The 22,612-nt window shown below is 36.1% G+C and overlaps 1 protein-coding gene and 1 pseudogene across 5 annotated transcripts in view; one reads left to right on the top strand and one right to left on the bottom strand.

The window, feature by feature from the left end:
• Window positions 1–22,612, bottom strand: part of ZNF280C (zinc finger protein 280C) — a 52,051-nt gene that overhangs the window by 6,614 nt on the left and 22,825 nt on the right. For 4 of the 5 annotated variants that reach the window (XM_036443386.2, XM_036443385.2, XM_036443391.2 and 1 more), the window contains 9 exons: window positions 18,863–19,030; window positions 18,624–18,727; window positions 17,717–17,937; window positions 13,707–13,864; window positions 12,749–12,849; window positions 11,931–12,077; window positions 7,418–7,549; window positions 1,302–1,612; window positions 714–854 (listed from right to left, as the gene is read on the bottom strand). In XM_036443386.2, coding sequence (XP_036299279.1) covers window positions 714–854; window positions 1,302–1,612; window positions 7,418–7,549; window positions 11,931–12,077; window positions 12,749–12,849; window positions 13,707–13,864; window positions 17,717–17,937; window positions 18,624–18,727; window positions 18,863–19,030 — 1,483 coding nt within the window. The remainder of the gene's footprint in view (window positions 1–713; window positions 855–1,301; window positions 1,613–7,417; window positions 7,550–11,930; window positions 12,078–12,748; window positions 12,850–13,706; window positions 13,865–17,716; window positions 17,938–18,623; window positions 18,728–18,862; window positions 19,031–22,612) is intronic. The other variant, XM_036443389.2, reaches the window with a different exon arrangement.
• On the top strand, window positions 4,184–4,902 carry LOC118721901 (annotated as a pseudogene).

Here is a 22,612-nt window from a genome sequence, read left to right as displayed (position 1 = left end):
AATTATACTAATTTTTTTTTGTCTATTAAAAATAATCCATCCTGAAGGAAGAACATACCAGTAAGATCCAAATGAAAGTAATGTGGGCTCTGAAGTATTTTTTTCTAGCATGAAGTATATGGTAGGTACTAAAATAATATACATTGAATTAATATGTGAAAAGAAATTTCAACAGTAGATTCATCTCTGGAATATCCCTATAGTATCTCATTTCACATTTCATTGAAATGAATGCAAAGATGGATGGCTTCAAAGAGGGGTGGATGGAGAGACAAAGGGGTGGAGGGACAGAGTGAGTGCGCATATGTGAATTAAGATGCCAATAATGGTCTTAGCATCTTTGACAAATATGATGTCTCTCAAAGCGACTGCTATGTGGTTACGTGTATTTATTTAATAAATATTTTGAAACATTTAAAAAGCTTTGTTTGGAAATAACCATTTTTTGAAGGACCCAGAAAAACAAATTTCCCTAACAAACGTATTTTAATTTCATTAGTCTAGCTTCTTGAAATTTTTGTGCTACTAATTTCATGAATTATTATGTTAGAAAGTAGTACTGGGTAATAGGAGTTCCCTATTTGCTAGATTCTTTTAGCTCCTTGATGTGACAAACTGCTTCTAATAGTACAGATTTATTTGAAAAACAAACAAATAAACAAACAAACATCTTAAATGGCAATTTTGATTGACAGTGTACATATTTAACTCACCTCACCATATGATTGATAAAGGCTTTGTTACAATTAGTGTTGTATTTGCAAAAGTTACAGTGGATATGTATTGAAAAGTGGCTTGCAAAATCTTTAATTTTGGAATGACACTCAATGCACTTGTGAACTCCTCGATAACACCTTATGGAAACAGAAAAAATGATAAAATTTATATTGTAAAACAAAAATAATAAGGTAAAACCTTATTAACATTTTATTAATTGAAGCTAAGATATTTAAGTTAACATCTTTAGACTTATAATTTGAAATTTTTTGAAATAAGCTAAGCTAGAATAAGTATAAAAAATCTAACAGTAGTTATTCTTTCCCTGAAATAAAAAAGATTATATTAACCAATTCAACTATCGTAAGATGTAAACACAAAATATAAGGTAAGTGTAAAAGATGACAATTATACAATGAACACAGTAATTCAAGTTCTGTCCAACAGTTAGAAAAAGTACCTTTTTACTGCTTGGCCTTTAAGATAAGTAATCATCATGTAAATGTACAAGGGAGTTTTGTGATCTGGTAAATTAAAATAAACCTTTAATTTGAATACTGAATTGATTTTGCAAATCAGATTACCTTAAGTTCTTCAAAGCTATGATGATTTTGTTCTTTCTGTTGCGTTGTTTCTTTTGCTTGCAATAGGTTTTTCCTTTGCTTTTAGATGCACCTTTACCTTGCTTACTTGAATTGGCTAGTTTACTTTTACTGGAAATAGTTGAACGAACCTTACGTGTCTTAGATTTACTTGCATTTGACTTTGTGGAGCTTTTAGCAGTTGTATTTTTAGACTTTGGAGGTGAGACCTGAAGAGAAGAAGTGCTTGGAGTATCACTGGAAGATGCAGTTGATGGCTTTGAATGAGATCCAAATGAAGCTCGAATAGTAACCTATAAATATGAAGGCAATATATATTTTTTATAAAATGAATCATCAAAGTAATATTAAAAAGGTCACTGCAAGCACTCACAGCATGGTCAATTGTTTTTTGACGAGGGTGCTAAAATAATTCAGTGAGGGAAACAATAGTTTTATCAACAAATGGTGCTAGGACAAATAGATATTCTACATGCCAATCAAGTTGGATCCCTCCTAGATATAAAAGTTAACTCAAATATACCAAAAGTCCAAATTGTAAGAGCTAAAACTACAATAGAAAACTCTTTGAAGAAAACATAATAAATCTTTGTAACCTTTGGTTAGGCAATAATTTCTTAAATATGACACTAAAAGCATAAGCAACCAAAGAAAAACATAAATTGGACTTCATAAAAATTTTAAACTTTTGTGTTTCAAAGGATACCATTAAGGAAGTGAAAAGATAAGCCATAAAATGAGAGGAAATATTTTCAAAACGTATATCTAATAAGGAACTTATATACAGAATATATAAAGAACTCTTACAACTCAGTAATAAAGACAAATAACCTGAAGTGGTGAACACCCAATGCAGTGTACAGATGATGTGTTGTGGAATTGTGCACCTGAAACCTGTGTAATTTTGTTAACCAGTGTCAATCCAATAAAGTCAATAAGAAGGAAAGAAAGACAAATAATCCAATTTAAAAATGGGAAAGTATATTGTAATAACTATGTATGGTGCTAGGTAGGTAATAGAAACATCAGGAGGAACATTTTGTAAAGTATATACTTGTCCAACCATTATGCTGTATACCTGAAACTAAAACAAATAATGCTGAATATAAATTATAATTGAAAAAAATTTAGAAAAATGGGCAAGTAATAAGAATAGGCATTTCTTCAAAGAAGATACAATGGCCAATAAGCACATGAATATATGCTCAACATCACTAGTCATCAAGGAAATGTAAATCAAAAGTCTAATGAGATATCACTTAAGACCAACTATTGGGTCGGCAAGTAAGTAATTGCGGGTTTCACACATATATGGCTTCAGTTGAATTTTTAGGTTTGCAGACGTAGTAAAAATGTAAAACACATTTTGTTATTTGATAGTTGGCTATTCAGCTGTTAATCAGTAAAAAAAGTTTTTTGATCTGTTTTGTAGTTTTCGTTTGGCGTTCGTTGAAAAATGGAAAATCAAAAGGAACATTTTCGTCATATTTTGCTTTTTTATTTCCACAAAGGGAAAAACGCATCGCAAGCTCATAAAAAGTTATGTGCTGTTTATGGTGACGAAGCCTTAAAAGAACGGCAGTGTCAAAATTGGTTTGCCAAATTTCGTTCTGGTGATTTTTCACTCAAAGATGAAAAACGCTCTGGTTGTCCAGTTGAAGTTGATGACGCCCTAATCAAAGCAATAATCAATTCGGACTGTCACAGTACAACACGTGAGATTGCAGAGAAGCTTCATGTATCACATACATGCATTGAAAATCACTTAAAACAACTTGGCTATGTTCAAAAACTCGATACATGGGTTCCTCACGAACTGAAAGAATCACAGTTAACGCAACGCATTAGCAGCTGCGATTTGCTAAAGAAACGTAATGAAAATGATCCATTTTTAAAACGACTGATAACTGGCGATGAAAAATGGGTTGTTTACAACAATATCAAGCGGAAAAGATCGTGGAGCAGGCCAGGTGAACCAACTCAAACAACATCAAAAGCTGATATTCATCAAAAGAAGGTTTTGTTATCAGTTTGGTGGGATTACAAAGGAATTGTCTACTTTGAACTCTTACCACCCAACCGAACGATCAATTCTGATGTCTACATTGAACAACTAATGAAATTAAACAATGCAGTTGAAGAAAAGCGGCCCAAATTGACAAATCGAAAAGGTGTTGTATTCCATCATGACAATGCAAGGCCACACACATCTTTGGTCACTCGGCAAAAATTAATGGAGCTTGGTTGGGATGTTTTGCCACATCTACCATATAGTCCTGACCTTGCACCATCTGATTACTTTTTGTTTCGATCTTTACAAAACTCCTTGAATGGTAAAAATTTCAATAATGATGATGATGTCAAATCGTACCTGATTCAGTTTTTTGCTAATAAAAACCAGAAGTTTTTTGAACGTGGGATTATGATGCTGCCTGAAAGATGGCAAAAGGTCATTGATCAAAATGGGCAATACATTACAGAATAAAGTTATTTAGTTCCATGAAAAAATTGTCTTTGATTTTCTTTAAAAAATCCGCAATTACTTACTTGCCGACCCAATAGAATTGCCATAATAAAAAAGGCAGATAAGAGAAAAAAGGGGCCAAAACCTGTTTGGCTCAGTGGATAGAGCGTCTGCCTGCGGACTGAGAGGTCCCGGGTTCAATTCCGGTCAAGGGCATGTACCTTGGTTGCAGGCACATCCCCAGTAGCGGGTGTGCAAGAGGCAGCTGATCCATGATTCTCTCTCATTGATGTTTCTAACTCTCTATCCCTTTCTCTCCCTTCCTCTCTGTAAAAAAAATCAATAAAATATAAAAAATAAAAAAAAGAGAAAGAAAAGGGGCCGCAGTGGCTGGAGTGGGATGGGCCAGCACTGGAGGGCAGCAAGCGGGATACAGCACTGAGGCTTCCTCCTCCTCACCTTCTGCACCCTGCTGGCACTCATATCCGTGGTGGCCAAAAATAAAGACAAAGTGAAGAAGGGTGGCTCGGGGAGCGAATGCAAAGAGTGGACCTAGGGGCTTTGCACCCCTAGCAGCAAGGACTTTGGGATGGATTTCCGCAATGGTACCTGTGGGGCCCAGTCTCAGTGCATCCTGTGCAGGGTGCCATGCATATGGAAGGAGTTTGACGCAAGTACAAGTTTGAGAGCTGGGGGTCATGTGCTGGGAGCTTGAGTACCAAAGCCCACCAAGGCACCCTGAAGAAGGCTTGGTACAATGCCCAGTGCCAGGAGACCATCTGTATAACCAAGCCCTGTACCCCCAGGACCAAAGCCAAGGCCAAAGCCAAGAAAGGGAAGGGAAAGGACTAGAGGCTAGGCCTGAATGCCAAAGAGCCCCTGGACCTTGCCCTCCCTCCCATATACCCACCAGTACCTTTTGTTACTCTTCAGCTTTATCAATCATGCCCTGCCCTTTCCATTTCCTCTCCCCAAACCCCCAAGTGCCCTAAGTGGGGGAGGGAAAAGGGATTCTGGCAGTTTGAGCCTCCCCCAAAGGAACTGATTCCCATGCCTCTGTTGTTCTTACCCACAATGATGCTATTGCTAAAAAAAAACAAATAAAACGAATTCCCCCCCCACTCCCCCCCCAAAAGGCAGATAATAAAAAGTGTTGCCAATTATATGGAGAAATCGCAATTTTTATATATTGCTAGTGAGAATGTACAGTGGTTCAGTAGCTTTGGAAAACAGTTTGGCAATTCCTCAAAATGTTAAACATAAGAGTTGTCATATAACCCAGCAATTCAATTCCTAGCAATTCCACCCAAGAGAAATAAAAAATTGTGTTCACATAAAAACTTGTACGTGAATTCTCATAGATGCATAATTCATATAGACAAAACCTTGAAACAACCAAAATGCCCATCAGTTGATGAATGGATTAATAAAATATGGTATATCCCTACACCTGAATAATATTCACCCATAAATAAAGAATGCAGTACTGATATGTAAGTTCTGGTACGTAAGTACTGACTGATACAGCCATAAGAGAGAAATGTTGATATAAGCTACAATATGGATGAATCTCAGAAACATTATGCAAAGTGAAATAAGACAGTTATAAAAATCACTTGTGGTAATTCCATTTATATGAAATATTCAGAACAGGAATATCCACAGGGACAGAAAATAGATTAAGGTTTGCCTGAAGCTGGTAGAAGGGAAATAGGAAGTGACTGACAATGGGTATGGTGTTTCTTCTGGGAGTGATGAAAATGTTCAGAAATGGATTGTAGTGATGTTTGCACAACTTCGTGCATGTACTAAATAACACTGAATTGTACACTTTAAACGGATCAATAGTATGCTATATGATTTGTATCAATAAAGCTGTTTCAAAAATCACTGCAATACAAAAAATTAAAAATCATTACTTTGAAAATGGCAAGGGTAAATTACAATCAGTTAAATCTTCCATTTATTCTATATGGTCATACCAATGAAATGAAATTTATTTACTGTCATACTATTACAATTTTGTATTGATAGTATTTATATGTTAACACAGATATGGATAAATAGTAGTTTGTACTAATTTTATGAATATCAAAACAGCACATTCCATGGCTATTTTATACTTTGACATAACTAAATAGCTTTCACAAATTTAGAGGTCAAAATTTATTCTCAAAGGCCCCAAATAATAAATATGGAAAGGCCTAAAATACTTTTTGGTAAGTATAAAATAGATCTCCAATAAATGTGACCTGCTGTCTCAGGACTCACTGGGCAGAATTTATGGTTCCAAAGGTTACTGTGGTGGTTACATCAATTCATCATATATCATGGAGCATTTAATAATATTCAGAATTTCCTTTAAGGGACCTAATATAAAATTTATCATTTAGTATTTAGAAAAAGAAAATTTTTGATTATATCCATTAATTAATATAATGAAAAACACAGTTGCCTATTTACATTCTTTAATCATTTGACTATACTACCCCCACATACTTGAGGAGCAGCCATAGAAGTCATATGTAATACATGTGGTTTGGTATCACACAAAAAACACTGAACTAGGAGTTAAAAGACCCAAGGTTAAATCTCAGTGCCACCTCTTCCTTGAGTAACTTATCCTCTTTTAGCTTTCTCATTTATGGTATGGGAATAATATCTGCCTTGTCTACCTCACTGAATTGCTACATGGATTACATAATAAAATTTATGAAAAAACACACAGAAAGTTTAATTCTAAAGTATAAGACATTTAGTCCCAATCCTTATGATTAATATTATAATGATGTTATAATGCAATATACTAATCATTACTACTAATAAAGGAAGATATAAGGGAGGACTGCACTGCTTACATTAATATTCTGCATGTCTTAGTCTCAGCATGGAATGAATGGATTACAGGGGAAGGATACTGGATAGCTTCTCTCACTCTACATCTTCAGAGCACTGTTTTACATTATTTTCAAACAGTAGACATATTCACATTCAAAGGTAAGTACTCAAAGCCAAATATAAATGTTTGGGAATTGTTCACTTTGGATTATGCATTTCTCCACTGGAACATAGCCAAGAGCTGACTTTACATTTAAAAAAAAGTCAGAGAAAATGTACATAAAGCAAACAGGGAAAAGGAAATTTGCAGTCAGACATGTTTGCACTCTTAAAACAGCAACGGTATTCAGAAGCAGAATTTGCTTTTCTGAGAACACTCAATAATACCACTTCAATGAACTATGGCACCCAAGCACTATGACAAATTCCAGAGACACAAAGATAAATTAAACATGATCCTGACCTTACAGTCTAGCGGCTGAAGCAGATATATATGCTGCCAACTGGAATAGCTCAGAAATAGCCTACAGAATATTGAAACAAACCATTGACTCAAACTACAGTTAATTTACTTGCACTCACTACAAAGGAATATGATCCAATATAGCACATGTCTATCAACTCAAAAAAGAATGGAACAAGTTTTTCTTTCTAAACATAAGATAAAACCTAAAATTAAAATCTTAATGACAATCAGAAGTAAATTTTTAATATTATATTCAATTGATAAAACCAGGCAGGAGGTTATTTCTATAATCACACAGAATGTTAAAATACAACATATTTAAGAGCTCACTTTAGAACCAGGAGGCAAGCCTTCTAGTTCTTTAGGTTTTATAAAAGTCCGATGCTGGGTCTTGTGATCCAGTTTCTCCTTGCTGGTCAAAAATTGAAGTCTGCATTTTGTACAACGATGAACTCCTTTTTTCTGTTTAAAAAATATTAGAAATAATAATTTATTAGAGAATGTGACATTGGGCAAGTTACTCTCTATAATGTGTTTTTATTACTATTTTAGTTTCATTTGCTTTCTCATCTATGAAATGAAAATGACCTTATACCTGCTTTGCAGAGTGGTGGTGAGAATTACACAAGATAATACAAGTAAAAGCACTAGTAACTGTCATATGGCAAGTGATTAATATATGTCAATTGCTTTGTTATTTTTTCACTCCGTTCACCAATTTATTTCATTAATTAAATTCCACATGAGTGAGATAATGTTATTCGTGTCTTTCTCTGACTGATTTATTTCACTTAATTGCCTTATTATTATAAAGATTTGATGAGGCTATTTAACATAACTTCTGAAATCCTTCACCTTTTCTTAAAAGTTCTACAATACAATCCATATAGTTAGCTCTAAAATCACTCAGTGCAAAGAAATTAAATTAAATTAAATCACTTAGTGACTCAGTGGTTGAGCATCGACCTATGAAACAGGAGGTCACAGTTCAATTCCTGGTCAGGGCACATGCCCAGGTTGCAGGCTTGATCCCCAGTGTGGGGTGTGTAGAAGGCAGCCGGTCAATGATTCTCTCTCATCATTGATGTTTCTATCCCTTTCTCCCTCTCCCTCTCTGAAATCAATAAAAATATATAAAAAAATAAGATCACTCAAAACTTAATGTATTCTTTTTAGGAAAAAGTTTCATCTGAAGTCTTCAAAAAGAATAAAACTGACTATAGATTCAAACATTTTTATTGCCTAAAATGGCATTAATATGATCTCAATTATAAGCTTATAATCCTGCTATGGTTTTTGAGTATTTTGTGAACAATTATACAAGTTGCAAGTACTTTGAAGGATGCCTGGTGATCTTTGTATTAATAGTTTTTCCTTTACTGCAGGGTGGGGAACATCTGGTCTGCAGGCCATATAAAGCCTGCAAAATAATTTGGTCTGGTCCAGCCAAGGCATTAGAGATGAGTTAATTTGTTTGAAACTTACAAAAAAATCTGGGCACTCAAGGTGTGTCAGTTATCTCTAAAATTAATCCCAGTTTTGATGATCTCATAAGAGGAATTTTAAGATTTAGAAATTGTGATACCTGTAGCTCTGATTTATTACAGTGAAAGGATACAGAGCAGAATTAATAAAGGAAAGAAAAGTACTTTGGGTGGAGTCTGAAGGATACTGGCTCCAATTTCCAAGTGCTTCTCCCGATGTAGTTGTATAGGACACAATCAATCCCCGAGCAATACGAATAGTGGTTTTTTGTTTGTTTGTTTTGTTTTGTTTTTTTGCCAGGGAAGCTCAAAATTTTTGAGTCTAATGGCCCTGATTTTTTTTTATGGGGTTCCGTCACTAACCTTCAGATTCACAGTAGAAAAGTAGAAAAGCAAGTGTTCACTACAATCATGTTATATATTGCATAAATGATCTAGAAAAGCTGGTAAACATGGTTCAAAGTTCCAGGCATGTAAAATACTCGTCAGTTAATAACAAAGGTTCAGTTAGGTAAGGCCAGTTATGCAAGACCCTTCTGAAAATGTGCATGATTTGAGTAACTCAAGACCTGCTGGGTTAACCATATACATGGCAAGTTAAGAAATACAACTCAGGGTCTGAAGAGTGACCACAGATCATGTAAACCACATAAAAGTCCTCATAACAAACCCATTCTCTTACTTCCTTTCAAAATCAAAGGTTGAAAGATAAAACTTAGAGCACCAAGACCAGTGGTTCCAATATCCTATTCCTCAAGAAATGTTAATAGTTATTGCACAAATAAAGGGTTCAATGGTCAAATAAATTTTGGGAAAAATATATGCAATATCCCTTATATATTAAGTTTTGAGTGAATTTATTTAAAAAAAAATATATATATATTAGCATATTGAAAGCTCTTGTCCCTTGCTTGAAGATTTATAATTTTTTTTTTTAGCATATTGAAAGCTCTTAACATCTTGGTTTTTAAAAAAATATTTATTTTGTAAATCTAGACATTTAATGAATCTCTTTTTTTCTGGAGACAATTTTAATAAATATTTTATTGATTTTTTACAGAGAGGAAGGAAGAGAGATAGAGAGCTAGAAACGTCAATGAGAGAGAAACATCAACCAGCTGCCTCTTGCACACCCCCCACCGGGGATGTGCCCGTAACCAATGTACATGCCCTTGACTGGAATTGAACCCGGGACCTTTCAGTCCGCAGACCAATGCTCTACCGCTGAGCCAAACCAGTTTCGGCTCTGGAGACAATTTTAGAGCAGAACCTCTGTTAACATCTGATGGAACCTTGTGGAAAAACCTTAGAATAGTTTTTTTTTTGTTTTGTTAATCCCCACCCAAGGATTTTTCTCCACTGATTTTTAGAGAGTGGAAGGAGGAAGAGGTACAGAGAGAGAAACATCGATGTGAGAGAGACACATAGCTTGGTTGCCTCCTGACCACGTCCTAATCAGGGCCAAGAATTGAGCCTGCAACTCAAGTATGTGCCCTTGACTGGAATTGAACCCAGGACCCTTCAGTCTGAGGGCTGACACTCTATCCACTGAGTTAAACTGGCTAGGGCTAGAACAGAAAGATTTTTCCATATGTTCTTAAGGATGAGGTGGCATATCAAGATAAAAAAAAAATAGGCATGTTGGTACCAGCCCAGTCATGAAGTGATCCTAAATGTATTTGGATATGCTACTTTTATGATTTTTTTTCTAATTAACAACTACAAGTTGATTTCATGATTATCTAATGACTAGAACTAAAGGCAATGTTAGCAGTGGTGTGGAATAAATTGGCCATGACAGTGCAATTAATACTAAGAAAATGTAATGAGCTGATCAATGAGGAGACAGAACTTGATTACATAATCAGATTTAGGGAATTCACTGACTGCTACTGATTTTGGCAAAGGTACCATTGCTCTCAAACACTAAAGAATAGGTTTACTTCAAAGAGGGACAAATATGTAGTGATGGAAGACGATTTGACTGTGGACGGTGGCCACACAATGCAATATTCAGATCATGTATCATAAAAATGTACACTAGAAACCTGTATGGAACCACAAAAATTTTAATTTAAAAAGTTTGCAGACCAAATAAAGGATGGTCTGTGTCAGGAAAAGAACAAGCAAGCATAATATGATAATTCAAAGGAGAGATGAAAGCACTAATACTGGTATCTGAGAAATTACATAGAAGAACTGGCAAGTTATCCAGGAAACAAGTTATAACCTAAATATGATTCTCTGGCATAGTTCACATTCTAGAAAAATTCTCATTGCTGTTTCCTTTATCACTGATGGCTACAAAAAACTGTTCCAGGTCACTGATGAGAACCACATCTTCTCATAATAAAAAATGGGCCAGAGTTAGAAATAACGTTTGAAGAGCAAAAGGAAAGAGAAGACTGAGTCCTCAATTATATCTTCCTCAGTTCATACTTATCCTTTTCTCTGCTCCTGATTAACTACCTTCAAAATCATCCCCATTCTTAACACTCTTAGACCCCCTAAATATCCAACCTAAATATTCCACTCATATTCCCTCTTCTCCTCTACTCTATGCTTCCTATTACTACCTATGCTTCAGAATTTTCACTATTCATGAGCTACATCATGAGGAAAGAGAAAAGTAAAAAAAAAAAAGTGTAAGTTTCATCAGTAATTTAGCATAAATTGTACATTGTGTCATTTGTAACAACTTTGCTTTCCTTGTAGAACAAATTTAACCAATGATCTAAGTTTTACATACTATCTAATAAAGAGGGAATATGCTAATTGACTGTCATGACCTCACAAAGGTGGTGGCACCACAGCCAATAAGGAGGGAATATGCTGATTGACTGCCAGGCCCTCAAAGATGGTGGTGTCCATAGCCACAAGATGATGGCATCCAGTCCCCTCAGCCCCTCTGGTGCAGCAGGCACATGCCATGGTCGGGCCCACCCCCAGGCAGGTCTGGTCGCTCCGTATGCCTGCCTCCAGAGTCCCCTAGTCCCCTCAGCCCCCCAGGGCTGGCCCAAGATGCAGGCAAACCACTGATGACAGCTACCCAGCCGCCCAGGGCCATCTGTGGTAACCAGGTAACCTGAGGTAACCAGGGCTGGCTGAGGCTTGCACTACTGGCAGTGGCAGCAGCAGAGGTGTGATGGGGGTATCGCCTTTCCCTGATCACCAGGTTGCCTCCTGCCCCTGAGGACTCCCAGACTGTAGAGGGGGGCAGGCCCAGTTGAGAGAAACCCCCTCCAGTGCATTAATTTTCATGCATCAGGCCTCTAGTGTGTGTGTGTGTGTGTGTGTGTGTGTGTGTGTGTGTGTAGCTTTTCACTAAGACAAAATAAATAAGAACTGCTAAAACTTACCTGATGTTTCATGTAATGATTCATGTAGGGGGTTGCCATTCTACTAACTTTGAGGCAAAATGGACACAGCAAGTTCTTTGTGTTTTCATGGGATGCTCTAAAATGAGTTTCTACATCAGAAAATGTTGATGATCTAAACTGGCAAACCTAGACATATAAAGAAGGTTTAGTTTAACTTGAACATGTATAACATGTATAAATATGCAATTACATTAAAGTAGCAATGATAAGTCATTCGTTCAGAGGAACATTACATTCTAATTAATTTCTGCTACCTATACAATCAAGAATTCTATTACTTAAAATAATAATGATGATCTCTGAAACAGAAAAGTATCATTCAAACTGACACCTCTTGTCCTATCCTGCTATATAAAATGAGAGTATTCTCTTCTTTGGATTTGAAATAACATCCAGGATATGATAGAGGCAATTTATCTTTATTTTGCTATCTTATTGGGAACCACTTCAAATTATGGAAAATCAAAGTATTTAGTTGAGTTTCCCATAACTAACAGCATTTATTATTTCTCTGGCATGTCTTTATTTTCCCTACTTAGTAACAAGGTCCATATGTTTGTCTTTTTCTAGCAGGTTATTTTGTTTTTCTAGTACGGGGGTCAGCAAACTATGACCCACAGGCCAAATCCAACCCACCACTCACACATACACAAGTTAAACCAAGGGAGTTTCTACGATTAAAGATGATCTTCAAGTTTAGTCACTTGTTTTATTTAAATGTTTAAAAAATAATAAAATACTATTTCATGGCACATAATGAAACTAACACCTAAGTACACAATAAAATGTGTGTGTACCTGGCAAATATATGGCATTTCACCGGGTTTATGAGTGTCCTTCATATGTTGCAAAAGAGTATGTTCTGTTTCAAATGATAATTCACAGATTTTACAAATCGCTGAAATTGGAAAAACACACATTACATCATTTTAAGGATGTATATAAATAAAAGATTCATTCTGTACATCTATAACAACAGCAAAAAGTAATAATAGTAACAGTGATGGTGGTTCCAATAATTCTATAGTTAACTCTGTTAATGCTGTAGTAAGGACTTTACTTGTATTAGCTTACTTAATAATTCCCATTCCATAGTTGAGAGAGGTACTGTTATTTTTATTCCCATTTTTCAGATGAGGAACCTGAAGCACAGAAAGTTTAGGTAACTTGCTTGAGATCTCACAGTTGTATTAAGAGGCAGAACTGGAATGTGGGTCCAAGTTGTCTAACTCCACACTCTGTGATTTTAACTTTCATTGCAGTTATTTTTCTTATTAGATTATAAATCAGATAATTGATTTCATATTTGCAAATCAGGGACTCTGGTTTTTAGCTTACCCCTTACACACAATACAGGAGATATGCCCTATTTGTAAGAGGGATCTCAACTTAAGTAATTTTATTGAAAAGTTCCTGCAAGTTAAAATTTGCTTTTCAACTTTGCCCTCAAACTACAAAGTCTATTTCTTATTTTTCTATCAAAGAGTTGTTAAGGATTCCTCATAGTTTAGATCACATGTGTCAAACACAAGGCCCGTGGGCCAAATCCGTCCCGCCAGGCCTTGCAATGTGGCCCGCACCGCGCTGTCATCACTGCACTCCGCTGCGTTTCCATCACAATGACAGTTTATGACTGTTCAGTAAACCATTCGGCCCACGATTTAGGCTGGATTTTAGATTTTGCCCCCTTCTCTGATTGAGTTCGACACCCCTAGTTTAGATGATCAAAATCAGCACTACAGTGAAATTACTTACTAGAAAACTCATGAGGTGTGTGTGTACTCTCAATGTGACACTGCAGCTGGAATGGTGTAGGATACTGACGGTAACAGTGCTGGCAGGTGGTGTGGCTTTCCCAGCTCTCACTGTTCTGCTTCTCAAGTTCCAAATGGTGTTTCATGTGGTTCATAAACCTATAAATAATTGTCAACAGGTGCAAATATTCAGATTTATAACAAAAAAACTTCCACAAGTAGTCATCTTAACCTAAGCCGTAAAAACCTCTAGAAAAGTATACCCTTCAAGTTATCACTTTGATTAAATGGCTCAGTAAATCTATTTGTAAAACAGAGTGGAATCTTGTTTCTTGAACTTAATTTGTTCCAGAAGGCTGTTCAAGAAGCAGTTTGAAATCTGAATAATTTTTTCCCATTAGAAAAAATGTAAATTTAATCAATCCATTCCAGACCCCCAAATGATTCTCTTTTTCAAACCTTTCTTATATACAGTAAATGTCTAATGCACCGCTTAATCTAATATGATAAAAGGCTAATATGCAAATTGACTGAATAGCTGAACAATTGGTCGCTATGACATGCACTGACCACCAGGGGGCAGATGCTCAACACAGGAGCTGCCCCTGGTGGTCAGTGTGCTTCCACAGGGGGAGCACTGCTCAGCCAGAAGCCAGGCTCATGGGGAGTGGGCCTAAGCCATTAGTCAGACATCCCTTGAGGGCTCCTTGACTGTGAGAGGGTGCAGGCTGGGCTGAGGCCACCCCCCCAAGTGTATGAATTTTGTGTACAGGGCCTCTAGTTTATAAATAAACACTTCTTTTCTTGAATTTACAGAACTATCCCCTACTAGCCTTAAAGGAATTTTTCATATATCACTGCCTCTGAAATGCTTTTACCAGCTGCTTTTTCCTTATCTAATCAACAAGTTTTTCTACCTATTCAATTACCTGTGATTACTCTTTTGTGAGAACTTTCACACCCTTAGCAACATTATATTTATATTTTAAAATTGTGCTAATCGCCAGCAACTCCTTTGCTAGTTGCCTGCTAGATGCTTTTTGTCATGCTGACGTATCAACATGAAAAGGCTGTCAGTTCAAAAACTGAAGTTTTGTTCCATGGAGGCATTTTTTTCCTGTTAACAACTTGCTCAAGAAAAGGGCTTGTATGCATGCATATAAGCCTAACCAATGGACACAGACACCAGGGGTGTGAGGGCATGAGTGGAGGGATGGGGGGCAATGTGGGGAAAAGGACACATATGTAATATCTAATCAATAAAGAAAAAAAAAAAGAACAGAATTGTTCAAGATGGGAGACATTTGAGAAACAAGGTTTGACTGTAATCTCTTTGTTTTAAAACAATCTATTAATAGTTAATATGAAATACCATGAATTTTCTAGAACACTTCATTATTACTTCAGATAAAAAATTTTTTTTACAATGTATTTTATTGATTTTTTTACAGAGAGGAAGGGAGAGAGATTGAGAGCTAGAAACGTCGATGAGAGAGAAACATCAACCAGCTGCCTCTTGCACACCCCCTACTGGGGATGTGCCCACAACCAATGTACATGCCCTTGACCGGAATCGAACCTGGGACCCTTCAGTCTGCAGACCGACGCTCTACCACTGAGCCAAACCGGTTTCGGCAGATAAAAATTTTTATAAAGAAAAACATCAGGCTTCTTTTCCATATATGAAATACTATATACATCTACACTAATAAAAGAGAAAGGTGCAAATTGACCATACCTCCATGACACCCACCAGCCAATCAGGAGTGAGTATGCAAATGAGCCCAACAAAGATGGTGGGTTCATTTGCATATGCAGGCACAGAGCCAAGACTGAAGGCTCTGGCCTGAGTGAAGACTGAAGACGACTCAAGACTGAAGAGGCTTGGCTTCTCCACTGTGGCCAGAGCAGAGAAGCCTAGCCTCGAGATTTGACTTTTCCGCTGCAGCCAGACCAAAGGCCTGGGTCTTGGGTGCTGGAGGAAAACCAGTGCCAGCAGCCAGGGGAAGGAAGACCTATTGCACGAATCTTCATGCAACGGGCCTCTAGTTTTAAAATACTTAAAGGAAGGAAACCTTACCACCAAAAGTAGTTATAGATTCATGAGAGAAATCTTTTGAAGGCCTTAAATATATAACATAGGCTTCAAAGTAGTTTAAAGGACAAATTATTAGTATTTTTTAGATAGCAATCATCATGGGAGTTTTACTATTTATCTTTTCACACTTTCAAAACACTACTTCACTTCAGAGCTGCTTATAGTACATTTTGAAATGTCTTTTTCCCCTTTCATTTTAACATTACCTCTATTCAAATCTATTTTAAAAATCCTAGTCTTGCCTAAATGCTACAAAATTCCTAGATGTTATAAAATATGGTTAGCTTAAAATTTCTAGACAGTTTGATAATCCAGAAATCTGTAACCAGTCTTTTGAAATGAAAACAAAAGAGAGTTTCATGTTTAATATTAAATGGCTAACCTCAAAGAGCAAAAAAAGCTTTTGCTAAAAATAAAAGAACTTCTAATATAATATGCATAACATTTAAGTATAAGGAACTTACCCAATGAGCCACTTTCTATGAATTTTACCAAAATTAGTAATGCTATTTTCTGATAAATTTTACTGTAAAAATGGTAAAAATGATGTAAGGAGGTCACAGTGTTTCAGTGTTTGATCTCAAAGTACAATTTCTCTTCTGTTAAGCTATTGAGACTATTAGCAATTGATGCATGTTAGGGCTTGATAAAAAGAAGGTACAGAAGTATGAAAAATCAAATGAAAGAGTATTTGAAAGAGCTTTGAAAATTATAAAGTACTACCCCTAAATGTAGTATTCATAGTTTACATTTATATTGCAGTTTATTTCAGTGTTTTTCTATGTACTTTTTAAACCCAAATTCACCATAAAATATAATTCTGGATTTAGAAATGACCTATAGGATACCTAAGAATATTAGTTACAAGTGATGGTTATCAAGGGTAAATATTTTTAAGTTTACATATGTGTCAAAATATAAGTACATGTACACATATACATATATGCATTTCACAGAAGGAAGTGCAATGATGTCTGCAATTTACTCTGAAATGTATAAAAAAAATCAGGTCTATGGATGAATATATAAATATGTAGTAATATAGGTATAGTAAAATGTTATAGTAGAAATGAGGTGGGCAAACATATATTTTCTCTGTAAAAATTTTAAACTTTGCTGAATATTTAAAAATTTTTATAATAAAATGTTAGGAAAAGAATGTCATGCTATACAGTATAGACAATGAAAAATACAAGTCAATGTCTTGTTACTTTGTTCTTATCACTATCTCACTTAGGATGATAGATATGTAATATGACATATAACTCAAAGACTGCAAAATACAAGTTCCTAAAATTTAAAGCATATATGTAAAAACCTTCAAAATTCCACTGATAATTAATTTCTGCTTTTAAAATGTGCTAAACCATAAAATCAAAACAGACATGTTTCAAAGAACTGGTAGTCCTTTAAAGATTACCAAAAAAAGATCGCTTTCTCTGCAAGGTAAATGTGCTAAAAATTATAAATATGAATTGAAAATTAGAGCATTAAATAAGATTAGAACAAAGGAGGTCAAACTGGATGAAATGGTTCTTTCTGTGATATAAGATTCAAAAAATAGTTAAAAAAATAAAAATGCCTCACAAAAATTCTTAGATCAAGGAGATAATATATATATATATATATATATATATATATATATATATATATATATATATATATAAAGTAATTTTGCCCTAGGTTAAAAGAAATTTTGTCCTTAAGTTATCTGAAAGAAATACAATTAAATGGGCCCAAAGGTCAAACTCCTAAAATACAAGAAAGGACAAAAGCTTTTCAACATGATAATCTGTCTTTGCTCTTCATAGAAAGTGTGAAAATTGCTTACCTAAGATGGCACAGAAAAATAAAGATACAAGTTACATCTATAGCATCCAAATTTTCAAACAGAAACATAGATATTTACATACCTAATATTATTTTTAAGAACTTTTGAGCAACTGAAGCATTTAAAGGTTGTGTAAGTCTTTTCTTCATTGTCAACATCTCCTTCATGTTTTCCGTAGTAAAAGTCACTAACTAACATGATCAATTTTTCTTTGTCTGAACCAGTCTTAGTTTTCTTTTCAGTACTTGAAATTTCTACTTTAATCATCTCCAAAAACTTATTTACCATGCCTGGACAACAACGCTGAAAGAGGGGAAAAAATAAGCAACTATGAGTTTATGTCTGAGTGTTAAAAATTAAAATGCAAGACTAAGATTTTTCATTAAGTAATGTGCCATACATGTCACCATGGATAAAAAATAAGGTAAAAAGAGGAATTCTAAAATTACATGTAAGATTAAGCACCTAATAAAATATTCTAATTAATATATTATCTTCATTAAAAATTAAAATATACTATACATATGCTGTAGTGTATATAAACTTAATTTTCAAGCTTTGATGCTTGATAAGGATTTTTAAATCTTCTAGGAAGATAATCATTATGAGTATCAATTTTTACTGAAGTTACATAAAAATACCAATGAGGAGATTTCTAAAATAAATGTCTGGAGAAATTAGCATTTATCACATATCAATTCTTCTTCTTTTTTTAAAAATATATATTTTATTGATTTTTTACAGAGAGGAATAGAGAGCCAGAAATATTGATGAGAGAGAAACATCGGCCAGCCGCCTCCTGCACACTCCCTACTGGGGACATGCCCGCAGCCCAGGTACATGCCCTTGACCGGAATCGAACCCGGGACCCTTCAGTCCACAGGCCGACGCTCTATCCACTGAGCCAAACCGATTTCGGCATATATCAATTATTATTTTCAGAGATTTTTTGGATATTTCTAAAAATAAAATTTTGAAAAAGTTTTTACCTTCATGTGATACTTCAAAGCATCCAAATTATTGAACTGAACATTGCACTTTGGACAAGATCTTTGAAAAGGATTTCCAGTTTTATGTTCAGTTGATGAGGTACCTAAAATAAAGGATTTTTATTACTCAATTTTTTCTTTTTCACACCTTAAACAGCCAGTAATAATAGTTTTAAATTTTATCACAATTTCTAAAATTTATATATAATTTCTTTTTTATATACCACATTCATATTTACCTTTTGATGTCATAACTGAGGAGGATGTCACTGAAGAAGAGCTGTCTAAAGATAGTGTAGCACATGAATCAATTTCAGAAACATCGTCACTGGTCTTTGGCTTTTTTGGATGAACTCTGTTTGCTATAATACTAGGACGTTTCCTTATAGGTAGAGTTTCACCCACAGCTATAATTTGAATAGTCAAAATAATATTTGTAAATGCTTTAGTATAGAACAAAACATTGCTTAAAAATGCTAATAAAATGGTCTTACCTTTAAAAATAAGTAAAAGTACTTCAGAGCTAAATTAAAGGTAATACAATTAAATTACCATATCATACAAATGACAATAAAGAATGATAAAAATTTATATAATAGGTAGAAAAAATTGCACAGCCAGCTGGCGTGGCTCAGTGATTGAGCATCGAACTATGAACCAGAAGTCATGTCTTGATTCCCAGTCAGGGCATATGCCCAGGTTGTGGGCTTGATACCTAGTATGGGGTGTGCAAGAGGCAGCCAATCAATGATTTTCTCTCATCATTGATGTTTCTATCTCTCCCTCTCCATTCCTCTCAGAAATCAATGAAAACATATCCCATCTAATAAAGAGGGAATATGGTAATTGGCCCTCATGCCATTGCAAAGATGGCGCACCGACAGCCAATAAGGAGGGAATATACTGACTGCCACACCTTCAAAGATGGCAGCACCCACAGCCAATAAGGAGGGAATATGCTAACTGACTGCCACACCCTCAAAGATGGCAGCACCCACAGCCACAAGACTGCAGTGCCCAGTCCCCTCAGCTCTGCTGGGGCACCTGCCTTCAGAGTCCCCCAAGTCCTCTCAGCTCCCCAGCCTCTCAGGGCTGGCCCGAGGTGCAGGCAAGCCTCAGATGGCAGCTGCCTAGCCAATGGCAGAGTTGCATGCAAGCCTTGGATGGCAGCTGCCCAGCCACCCAAGGCCAGCCCGAGGTGCAGGCAAGCCTTGGATGGCGGCTGCCCAGCCACCCAGAGCAGGCCTGAGATGCAGGCAAGCTTCATATGGTGGCTGCCCAGCTGCCCAGGGCTATCCAAGGCTCAGGTAACCAGGGCTGACTGAGGCTTGCTGGCAGTGGTAGCAGCAGAGGTGTGATGAGGCATCACCTTCCCCTGATTGCCGGGTCACCTCCCGCCCGTGAGGGTTCCTGGACTGTGAGAGAAGGCAGGCCAGGCTGAGGGAATCCCCCTCCAGTGCATCAATTTTCATGCACTGGGTCTCTAGTGTGTGTGTGTGTGTGTGTGTGTGTGTGTGTATGTTAATTCTTAACCGAGGATATTTTGATATTTTCCCATTGATTAGAGAGTGGAAGAGAGAAACATCAATGTGTTTCTCTCACATTGACTGATTGCCTCCTGCACACACCCAAACCAGGGCCCCGGCTGGGGAGGAGCCTGCAACCAAGGTACATGCCCCAAATGGAATCAAACCCAGGACCCTTTGGTCTACAGGATGAAGCTTTATCCACTAAGCCAAACAGACCAGGGCAATAAAAACAGGTTTGTGTTTTTGTTTTTGTTTTTTTAAAGAAATTGCACAAGCAACTATTATGGAGTACACATATTTAAACTCATGAAATAAACTTTAATACAAAAAATGCTAAAGATGCTTTTGAATAAACAGGTAGTATGAAAAACAGTCAGACCAAAACAAACCCCAGAAAAAAATTAAACTATAGAGAATACTCTAAGCTCAGTTGCAAATATGAATTTATTTTTAGATGTGTCAATACTGAGACATAGAGCTTGTAAGTAAAAACAATTTCTATTCTAAAAATTAGAGAAACCCTTTAAGATACTTAAAACTTAAGATGTCTAATGGAAACTTCAAGTTGGTTCTTTTAACACTTAACAAGTTGACAGGTAGTTTAAATAATGTTTATTCCCTTTAGTCTAATGGCTCTGTCTTAGGGAATATAGTGGGCATGTCAGATAAAAAAGCCCCCTTTAAACTTTAAAAAAAAAATTAGGCTGTTAAATAAAATTTTGTTAAATAGAGATTTCATTGCTAGAAAGTTTTGAGTTTGAAAACCCAATCTTTTAAAGGCCAAAAGATCATGCAATTCAGGGAATTTGCAAGAGAGGTGGGGCTATTTAGGCTATACCCAGATTCAGCAAAAGTTCTTTTTAAAAATAGCACAATTGTACTTTGTAATAAAAATTCTAAAACTTTACATTATATTTTAATGTTCCCAACTGTACACTAAAGGAGAAGTAGTATCATAGATATAAGCCAGGAAAATAAGAGTATTACATTAATGGGTTCCTCTGTCAAATCTGTGTTTCGTTCTTTGAGATAACATAGAAATTATTTTTTTCCATTTTCAAGCACATGATTACTAATAGCAATACTGCAAACACTTGGGACTGGTCTTTTTTTGTAATCACACTAACATTCTTCTCAGATGATCAGGTTATTTGAACAACTGATGAGTGCTGTTGTTTTGGACTAGGCAACTGATTATCTAGCAACTTGTATAGCAAAAATATACTTTTATATATAATTTTTTGAAGTATGTCTAAATCTCCAAGTTAAATAAAATTACTCTGAGCTCAATAGTTTTAAATTCTGACTCTTTAACTTACTAGTATTTATATCTGTTGCCTCTGCCTTGTTCACTATCATTCTGCAAAATCAAATTCAAATCCAAAATTCTCCAAGAACCTTCTACAATCATCCTAGACAGAAGTCCAGTAATCTTTTTGTCTGAACAGATAGCATATATAAGCATTCATAATTATCATGTTAACAACTGTTTAAGACTTTAATGTATTTCTCACTTCTCTCATTTGAGCCTCAAAAAAGCTTTGAGGTAAGTAGAGCAAGAATTAAAATTATATCTGCAAACAATCAATTTCAGGTCTGAAGAATGAATGCATTATGTGAGAAAAACAAAAGCATCTATAATATTTTAGTAATATGAGAAAATTAGGTGTAAAGGTGTTAATTATAAAGACCACAAAAATATTGCTGAAATCTATATCTTCCTAAATAACTATAACCTTATTTACTATTAGGGCAATATTCCAATCCTCATAGCACTACAATTATAGAGTAGGAGTCACTGTCTTTACCCCCTAGAAGCTTAAAGAATTCAAGCTTTTTCTATGAAAAAAGACCATCTATATAATAAAAGGGTAATATGAAAATAGACCAAACAGCAGAACTGAACAACCAATCAAAGAGTAATATGCTAATGATATGCTAAGGCTGCTCAACCGCTCACTATGATGTGCACTGACTACTAGGGGGCAGATGGTCAACTGATCAGTTGTTATGAGGTTCACTAACCACCAGGGGGCAGATGCTCTGATCAGTAGGTTAGCTTGATGCTGGGGTCTGAAGGATCAGGACTGAGAGAAATGGGCCCGACACACCCTGGAGTCTTCCTGTGGCCCCTCCCGGGCCCGATCGTGCCTGTGGGGTCTCTTAGCCTGGCCTGTGCCCTCTTGCAATCCAGGACCGGTTGGGGGATATCAGAGAGCTGGTTTCAGCCCAATCCTGCAGGCCACTCCCCTTAGGTGGGTGCCAGATGTAGGTCTCATGGCTAGCAAGCGCTACTGGGGCAATGCGAGCCTCTTCCAATCAGGACTGATTGGGCGCAAGCCTGCGGCAGGCACAGTGGGGCCAGGATAAGCGGGAGTGTCAGATAGGAGCTTCAGGCAGTGTTGGACTGCGGGTTTCGGCCTGATCCCTGAAGGCCACCCAGAGGGACTCCACCCGTGC

This window comes from Pipistrellus kuhlii, unplaced genomic scaffold (assembly GCF_014108245.1).
Source record: "Pipistrellus kuhlii isolate mPipKuh1 unplaced genomic scaffold, mPipKuh1.p scaffold_m20_p_19, whole genome shotgun sequence".
NCBI lineage: Eukaryota > Metazoa > Chordata > Mammalia > Chiroptera > Vespertilionidae > Pipistrellus > Pipistrellus kuhlii.
This window is presented reverse-complemented; position numbering and strand designations above follow the sequence as displayed.